The sequence below is a fragment of the Glarea lozoyensis genome (assembly GCF_000409485.1).
Source record: "Glarea lozoyensis ATCC 20868 chromosome Unknown GLAREA8, whole genome shotgun sequence".
NCBI classification, from domain to species: domain Eukaryota; kingdom Fungi; phylum Ascomycota; class Leotiomycetes; order Helotiales; family Helotiaceae; genus Glarea; species Glarea lozoyensis.
The window spans coordinates 913,293-922,747 of record NW_007361003.1 but is presented as its reverse complement, the minus strand read 5'-3'; the positions used below and the strand labels follow the sequence as shown (position 1 = coordinate 922,747).

Here is a 9,455-nt window from a genome sequence, read left to right as displayed (position 1 = left end):
TCTACAAGCGATGATAACGAGTCTACAACCATTACAAAATCTGCAATAAGCCATATTCTCGCAACAAGATTAGAAGGCAAATTCAGATGTTCTCAAAACCCTCTCGTTTCTGCATCTTACCCGTTAACTATGTTTTCTTCGCAGCAATGCATGTAGTACCTGCCCAGTATAAGATAAATCTCACAACGTCAGCTCTCCTGTCTGTAATTATACAAGTGATTTCCTCGCTCCCATCATTTGCCGACCCTCAATTTCCAAAGCTCTCTCACCATTGAACCATTCATTAACTTACGCTCTCAGCCCTAGACTTAAGATAATATCTCGTTACCTTCCACAACCTATGTGTCCCTCCTCCGTCTATATAGATGAACTATCAAATATTCTTCCTGCACAATAATGTCCTAACATGAATATTTTGATACTATTCAACACTAATTAAGCATTCTGGTTGGTAGTTTGAGAAAGACAAATTCAGAGCCTCAGAAAACAGCATCAATCCCCGCGAGCTGTGAGGAACAGGCGTAGAAAAACTCAAAAGAGCGGCATACTTGCACCGAGATGTAAACTTCCATTCAACGAAAGTGTTTAAATACCCGTCACAAAGACTTTTATCCATGTAATAAATTTGCATGAAGAGTTAATCCGTGGTAGAACTCAGTATTATAGAGAAGAAAAGTACAAACCTTCTGTACACGAACAATACTTCGATCCAAGTCGTTCGACAACAATTCTCCACATCCCCATCATCCCTTACTTGTATAGCACACTTATCCCATTTCCAACACCAAATTTTTTTAAGAAATGAAATTTAGAGAAATGGATGTTTTCATTCAATCTGAAGCACATTTCATGTTAAAGTCAAAAATCAAATTGCATTTAACTCCTTGAAATAGGCGAGGTATAGCTCACAAACAGAAGTTCATTTCCCTTGAAATCTCTATATTTGGAGTAGTGATGTGACAAATTAGCATGTAGCCAAACAAGCTCTCGGGGTAGACCAAGCCTTATATAATTTCACAGTTGATGAATGTAATTTACAACTTCCATAGACTACTCTTATAGATATCAACACCCACCTCAAACTTCTAGTACTTCACAAAATGCTTTTGCCCTTCTAGACAGAAGCTATTTGATATCTCTATCCACGCCTTGACTTGTAGCGTGAAATAAACAGGCAATAAACTTCCAAGTGATGAGGATTCTGCTCTAATGACAAGTCAAGAATTCCATCAAGTTTCTCACCCGACTCACTCGTTCCTATCAGGAACCTCTCCTAAATCAAGTAGAAGAAGCGCATTACAGCCCCCCACCTCTCCGAGGACAAAAAAACCGGCAGAGCCTCCTGACCATCATAAACTCAAAGTAAGTTTCCTAGCGCTTAAGTAGCTAAATCACAACGTTCCTTCAATAGACTTGAGAAGATCATATCTACCCAACATGATTGACGAAATATCGTATGGCGTCACCTATTTTAGGCAAATACCGTGCCTCGAATACCACTTATCTTCCAGGCTGTCAACCGCGAGCCTCAATCACCTAGCCATGTACTTCCCCATCATATTACCCAATCTATTCTTAAACCCCACACCATCCAAACCAGACCAAACCCGCGAACTGGACGAAGAATCAACTTTTTCCAATCCATCTCATATCCTAATCCCCTTCTCAAGTCTCGAAATCAACCCCCCGCTGATTTCAAAATGAATTTGATATCGAACCTTTTAAGCCTAGATTTCCAACGTCCGACCTCTGGAAGGTAATTCCAAACTTCAAGAACGCCATCGAAAACGCCTTGTTATTAACTTCCCGGAAGAAAGGCTATCTCTGAGAAATGTGTAGGTAGGTGATGCGGCGAAGAGGAAATTGACGGACAGATATCGAACACAAATTTGGCATTGTCTTAGTAGCGAGAGCTAAGCTCGCTTGAGAGGACAACGAAAAGAAGCGGAAATTTATGTGAAGTCTGACCCGTCGGTACAGGCGACCGAGCTTCGATAATGTCATTTAAGGCACAAGTAATCGTTGAAAAATCAGTACATCAATACGCCAACCACAAGTTAGGTCATTAAAACCGGGTAGAACTACCTGCATTGGAAATCATCTTATCTTCATTATCTTATGCAGACGTCAGCTAGCTAAGCCCTGATTCCATGATCTGCGCCGTAACAAAGCACATCCCTCCATGCATTTCCTTTTGCTAACAAACCCCGAAAAAAAGACATAACGAAGAAAGAGTCACACCACTCTAATCCTCCTTGAGAACCTCAGCGAACTGAGTCTTTGAAGCGCGCTGTGGCTTGCCAGCATCCAGCCCCTTGGTTCCAATCTTCTCCTTGCTGTATCCTGCGGCATATGGGTTGAGTCTGAGGAGAACCTGTTTGTTGTGAAGTGGGTTCTTCTTCTGTACACCAGCACGCTTGGTGGTAGATCCACCCTTGGCAGCTCGAATAACACTCTGGATTTCGGAAGAGTTAATAAGACGACCAATATCGGCTTGTTGAACGACATTTGATGGGAGGAGGAAGTCTTTCTTGAGGGCGGATGGGGTGGTGGTGGAGCCGTAGATTGTGTCGAGGGCCTTGAATGCAGCGGACGTCCAGATGATGAAACGTCCGAGATGTCCACCTGGTGCGAGTTGAAGGAGGTTAAGAGCGAAAACGGAAGAAGTCTCGACACCGGAGATGTTGCGGAAAGCAAGAGAGAGATCTTTTCCGTCAACCTCCGGGTCGTAGACGACTAGAGGACCGCGACGCTGTCTGTGACGACGACCACGGAGTTTACCCTTGCCAGAACGGAGCTTGCGGGAGTTCTTGACCTTCTCAACATCTGGGGAAGCACCAACAGACTTCAAGAGACCAGTCGCGGCGGAAGTCTTAACGATACCCTTGAAGACCTCAGAATTGATAACCAACGGAACTTCTGGAACCTGGGAGACTTGGTGACCACGGGCGAGGAGGAGAGCTGGAACGGAAGAAGCAGCCAAGGCAGAAACGGTTGCGAATCGCCTGTAAACAATTAATACACTGCCATTCAACCAAACTGCCATCTACTCACTTTTGGCCAAGATTGATCTTCTGGTGCCATTTCCTCCAGACCTTTGTAGGAGCGAACATACGACCAGATCTGCACATGTTACCGAAAGCTGCTTGACCGGCACGGTGAGTTCCTCCTCCAGAAACACGAGGAATACGTGCAACAGCACGACCTGTAGAATGCGAATTAGCTTCAATCAACCCCGCAAAATCCTATTGCCAATCCTGTTGTCCAGCCAAAAGCTATGCCTTCGTGAGACCATCGTTCCTGTGTATTGTATTTCCCCTGGTTGTTCTTTACAAAAAAATCCTACTAACCAGTTCCCCATGATTCGGCAGAGGTTTGGTGACCAGCCTTCTCGCTCACGGCATACGGTTGACGCTTGTTCTTTGCGACGCCGGTGTGGACAGTTTGGACGATATCGGGTCGGATTGGCGCGGTAAAGACCTATTCAGTTTCCATCAGCTCAATTCCCAATTTATCCTGCCTCTCAAATTCGAGATTCGGTTTTGCGCCATCAAATTCGTAATCGGAATGATCGTACCTTTGGGAGAGGGTGGGTCGATCCGCTGGCAGATCCGTCAGCGGACAAGATGGTGACAGTTGGTCGGGAAGCCATCGCGAAGGATTGATGACTTGTTGTCGTGGTTGTCGAGTCGAATTAATTTGGCGTTGAAGGTCTCGTCAAAAAGATTTGGGTATTTCGCAAATGCTACCAGTCGGTGGTGTGGGGCATGGCTTAAGCGAAAATCGTTGTCACGTGACTATAATAGCTACTCCGCTTTTCCCAACCTCACTCAATGGGCAACGATGACCTCTTCAAGAGGCAATTTGCGAAATAAAGAAATTCGGAAACTTTTGGCGCAAGAAGATAGACAGGAATACCTGACTATGGATTATGAGCATCATTTTACTGTGAATTGGCTTGTCATGTATGTGAGAATCCACTATTCGGGCTTTTGTTTTGCCTTCTTGTACTTGTTCGTAGCACAGGGCAAGGAGTTGGAATTTGAAATTCAAAATCGCTGCAGATATGCGTCAGCCATATGGTTACTACCAGCATGAACTAAGCACTGAGTACTCAGTCTGAGTGTTGCTCGACGCCTACCTCAATGCAAATAGCGTGATTGCGCAGAGCAGAGTAGTTAGAAAAGGACATCGATTACGATTCTACGATCGATATATGCAATCTCATCTCTCGACGGCTGCTAAAACTCCGTTGAATATACATGCAAATGCTCCAAACTCCGATGTATTATGGCAATATGGCAATCGCTCCTTTCTAGACCCCATGATGACACGAGTGGTAATGTTGTCCCCTTTCCATTCCGGTAGCCGCACTCCCGTAATCGTATCATTTGTGTATGCAATCATTGTTGTAAATGAGTCGCCCAACGTCCTGTACCCATACCCTGAAAAAGCGCTTCCCCAAATTGACCCCTAGCCAGCTCACTGGGTGCTGGACTATTTCCTCGACTCCCGTGCGCAACTACTCTTCGTACGGCGCCATTTCCTGGGCTCATAGTCCCTGCACCTAGTCTTGGGCTCCTTGGTACAGACGTTCCACGAGTTGCCCCTCTTCTACCGTTCTTGAGTGCTCTCAACTCTTCATTCTTCTTCTCTAATTCTCTTTCATACTCGGCGTTCAGCGCGGCCAGCTGCCTGATCTTGTCCAAGTGCTGCGATATTTCCGAATCATTATGAATTTGATGAATCTCGACTGCATTTGAGGCGCACTTCGGCCGAAGGGCTTTGAGCTCTTCTTCATATATCGCGTTTTGTTGCTTGGCTTGCTGCGCCTCTGCCGACGCTAATTGATATTGGTTCGAGAAAAATGCTTGTTCATTCGATGCAGTGATGCGCCGTTTCTCAAGACGGTCAATCTCGGTCTTCAATGCTAATATTTCTCCCTTCAGCTTGTTGAAAGCAGCTATTTCAGGGATAGAAGATGACGATAAAGCTGCGCGAGCTTCGCTCAGTTCTCGTTCTAGCTCATCTTTAGCGTCAGCCTTTTGTTGTAATCTGGCCTGAACTTGTAGCGCGCTGGTGATTTCTTTTTCGAAATGAGCACGATCATTTAGAGCTTCCTGGAATCGAGGTTGAATCTTTTGGAAGCTTAGCTCCATATTATGCAGCCGCTCCTCCAGCTCCTGGTTTGCAAGTCGCAACTCGGTGTTCGACGCTTCCTTCAGCCTCAGCTCGTTTCCAAGATCACCAACCTAATTCATTGTTAGATAACATAGAGAGGGGACAGTATTGAAATACCTTTCTTTCAAGTGTGATAACACGGTCGTTGACGCCGTGGCTGCTTGTATCGGACTGCTGACTCGGCTGCTGTACGTCAATCTGGGCAGAGATTTTGGCGGAGGAAGCTGTTCCCGTTGACACGCTAACATGAGTCAATTGGGAATCGTCAATCTGTCCGTCTGGAAAAGGTGTTAATCTCTGGCGCTTTGTGGACTCAAAGTCGGTTTCGTGGTCAATCTACATAGTTCAGCAAGCATATCAACCACATATCGTGAAGGGGCATAATTACCAGTTGTCGCTTGGAAGCAGACACCTGTTGGGTAAAGGGTACATCCCAGGATTGAGTAGTGGAGCCAGAGAGCTGTTGATCAAGTCTTGAGTCTGAGTGATCGGTAGAAGGAAGTCGGCGGAGGTCCATGCCATGTATGATCGGTATTTGAGGGATAAGCCATTCGTTGTCTGGTCCTGTCAAGAACTGAGCTACAGCGACTGCGGCCTCTGGAGGCGGTGGGTAGTCGTCTGCACTAGATTTACCGACATTACGTTGTATCTGACTTATGCACGTGGCTAACTTTAAATTCCGGTCAATGCCCCGAATACTTTGATCAAAGCAAAGGTTGAGATGTTCGATAGAGTGAGTAATTATCAAGGATAAGAGGGGGGCTCTGCGACTCGGAGTCGCCGGGTTGGTTCGAAGGTTGGAGTATGGCCGAACGTCAGACACTGGACTAAATGCAACAACGACAGAAGCAGGCTCGAGGCTAGCGTCCACGTATGCACCATCTGTGGGCAAGATACTGATCCGCAAGGAGCCGTCCGAGTTGTCGAAGAAAGTATGACTGTTTTCTGGTTTCCCGAAACCGTGACGAATGAGCACTGTTTGTAGGATTTCTTGCATCCTTCCACTTCGCGAGAGAATGACAAGATGTTTGTCATGAGGACGTAATGCGCCAACCAGCTCGGCAATGAATATGCATTTAGTACTTATAGTTTCTGCATATTTCGCCTGGGTCTCATTTGACGTTTCTCTCTGTGTAGAGTAATCAGAAGCAATGAGATCCAGGTGATCACAAATTCTTGCGAGTTCCTCAAGCATCTCCTCAATATCGCCCACAATGACTTTGTCAGTAGAACCGTGGAAGAAGGCTAGTCTTTGCTCTTTGCGCTTGCGTAAAGATGCAACGTAGACGTCGCGCGTATGGGCAACTAAAGGCAGGGGAACGATGTACTCATCATCACCTAGTATCGCGATGCTCAAATCTCTTGTCATGCCCTCTTTGACGTCTGTTTCTGGTAACGGCGACGGCTGGCGCGAAATGTTTGCTGAAGGAGCGGGCTCGAGAGCGGCCGGCACCTCAGATTTGGAGACAAGCTTTTCCGCAATAACTTCGCGTAGCGGCAGAGGATGTTCGAGAACTGGGGGAGGCGGAGGGGTTGCAGGCATTGTTGATGCACTCCTTGCTGCTGCACGTTCCGCAGCTCTTTTCGCGCTGGCCTGTTGTCTAGCCTCGCGCAACAAGGCGACAGTATCTTTTGAACCGCTGAGAGTTCCCAGCGAAGCACTGTTACTCTCCATCCTAACTTTAGACCTGGGAGTGCAAGATGGAAAATGGATGTCTTGTTGTGTCTCAATGCTTTGTATAATACCCTGAGCGTGAAACGCCGAAGATGGGGCCTCTCTCGTATAGTCCAAGTGGGAAACGAAAGTTGGTTGGAAAGCTTGCTTGGATGCTGCGGACTCGAAGAGTATTACACCTTCCTTAGGGGCTGTCTCTATACTTGGTACAGTGACCTCAGGGCGCACTACGGTAAGCGGGGAGGCAATGTCAGTTTGAGATAGAGGAGGAGCGATTCTATGCGAAGCCGGAAACGGACCAGGCTCAGAGCCGTGAAATTGTGAAGAATTGTTTGATAGCTGGCGTAGAGTCTTAGTGGAAGAACTTGACAGTGGGAGAGGCTGAGACAATACTTTCTCTCCGGAATGTGAACTGTGATAGCTAGCTGGGAAGGATTGACTGGAAAAGTTAGAAATGGTGGATATATAACGTAAAAAGTGAGAGCAAGGAAGGCAAAGGGGTGATAAGGTATTAGCAAAATCAATAACTCACCTATCATTCAAGTCGCTAGCGGGTGGTTCACTGTAACCTTCGTCCTCAGTATGGGGGATCGGCAGTAGTGGCTGGGATGTTGTAGTTTGGTTGACGAAAATATTTGGGGCAGAAGAAGTATGCCCCTGGGCTGCAACATCAACTTCTCGTTCCCCAGATAATGCACTGTTGTCAGAAGATGTTTTTTCGGAATTGGAATGATCAATGCTGTAGCGCTGGCTCTCATTAATTTTCAAGCTTGATTTCTCAGATGCTGTAATAGGGTTAAGCGAGTCACTCTGATGACTTGGTCCGCTATCACTCTGAGATCCTGAATCCGGAAAATGACTGATACTAGCTCTGTAACTGGAAGATCCTGTCGGCGAGATTTCTGTGACTAAAGAGCCTCTTGTATGAGGAGACGAGTTGTCCGAATGAGCGGTTAGAGGCCTATCACTTAGCTGTCCTTGGGTATTCGGCTGGCTGTGCACCCAACCTTCGGACGTTACCCCAGTAGACTGCAAGGTACTGACTTCGTAAGACGCGGATGCACCTAAGTCCTGAGAATCGGGGATGATGAGAACCGCACCTTTACTAGATTCGCTAGAAGAGACGGGAAGGAGCTTGGCAGCAGAGACCGAAGGAGAATCGATTGGGGACTGTTCCTCGATAGGTATTTCCTCGAAAGGATTTCTGGGTCTCGAAGGGCGTTGAAACAATCGAACAGGGGATTTTCGTGGCCCTTGGCTATCTTCTTCGGAATCACTGTAGGAAGGGATTGGCTGAGTATCCTGAGAATATATAGAAACCACACGGTATTCGCTAGGATCTATTTTCTTCGAAGCGGACGATATTTCAACGACGGGCTTCCTAGCCAGACGTGCATCAACACTGAGACTAGTGTCCTCCTCGTAGCTATCCTTGATTTCTACTGGAGATCCGTGATGAGGGCGTTTCTTCTGGCTATTCAACAAAGAGGCCTTGGAAGCGCCTGTATTTAAGGCTTCGGGTGTGCCCGTAGGCCGCTTCGGAGTACTCGATGATGATCGCCTTTTTGTCCTCCTACGCTTCGGACCCCGTATAGGTTCACTGCTCTGAGTATTAGAGATTGACGAGAAGTCCTTGTCCGCAATCTCCTCGGCAAGTAGTTTCTTTTTGGCTTTCCAATCCCTCACTGCTTCCTCATTCGCGTATTCAGCCGGTTCCTACAGAAACTTTAGCCATAGCTCTCACTGATTGATATGGTATTTTGTCCTACCCAAGTGTGTTCAAAATCCTTTCCTGTATTAGGATCAATGCCCTCCCAATCAATCAAGTAGTAGAGCTTCCCCCGCCTTACTTCCTCTTTGAGAATGTCCCTGAGAATGTACTCTTCCTCTCCAGACGGCGACAGTTGTCTCTTCCTCTTCTTTTCCTTCCTTTCCCTCCCTTTGGCGTTCCTCCGCGACGTGCTGCTTAAAAATGGTGGATCTCGAAGGATTGTCGTTGGAGGGGTTCTGGCGTATGAATGTGGTGTATCTGACTTTACGCGTTTCTCCGAACTTTGTTCCATCTGCTTGTAATTTTAGAGCTTGTGGCCATGATCAACTTCTTGAGTAGCTGAGAAATGTGGTGAAAATGGTGTTGCGTTCAGCGCATACGCGCAATAATAGCTTATACACGAATAACACGAAATAAATGTGTAGTAGAGCTACTTACTGTTGATAGCGAGGCACGTAGCGGGCGCTCGGGAAGCAATGTTGGTGGTATGGTCCGCCGTACAGGCTACTTTGATAAGTCAACCCGTGAATAATAGAAACAACCTTTTTGATCCTCACTTTTTAGTTTAAAATTCCCTTGTTTCAAGTGATACTCCCTATAGGTAGATATAGGACTAGCCCCTGAAAGAGTGTGTAGTTAAACAGCTTTAAGAAGGATAGTAACGGCGCGAAAGAGCTCAGGGTTAGTTTACTTCGATGGCTGGTATTGTCACCGTCGAGAGTGTTAATATTGTGAACGGATCCGCTCGATATCAATCTCTACTTAAGATTGTTAGTCCTTACTGAAGTCTACGATTGTTTGCTGGCGGCGACTTAATTTGGAAGGAGC

The 9,455-nt window shown here is 46.5% G+C and overlaps 2 protein-coding genes across 2 annotated transcripts; both read right to left on the bottom strand.

The window, feature by feature from the left end:
* Positions 1-2,245: 2,245 nt before the first annotated feature.
* On the bottom strand, positions 2,246-3,652 carry GLAREA_11695 (Ribosomal protein L4; the record flags this gene model as incomplete). Its single annotated transcript, XM_008089838.1, has 4 exons — positions 2,246-3,005; positions 3,055-3,205; positions 3,351-3,480; positions 3,578-3,652. 4 exons carry the CDS (start codon positions 3,650-3,652, stop codon positions 2,246-2,248), a joined length of 1,116 nt encoding a protein of 371 aa, XP_008088029.1.
* Positions 3,653-4,403: 751 nt separating this feature from the next.
* On the bottom strand, positions 4,404-8,919 carry GLAREA_11694 (Chromo; the record flags this gene model as incomplete). The annotated part of the gene is made up of 5 exons (XM_008089837.1): positions 4,404-5,252; positions 5,299-5,517; positions 5,570-7,295; positions 7,389-8,572; positions 8,626-8,919. 5 exons carry the CDS (start codon positions 8,917-8,919, stop codon positions 4,404-4,406), a joined length of 4,272 nt encoding a protein of 1,423 aa, XP_008088028.1.
* Positions 8,920-9,455: the final 536 nt, after the last annotated feature.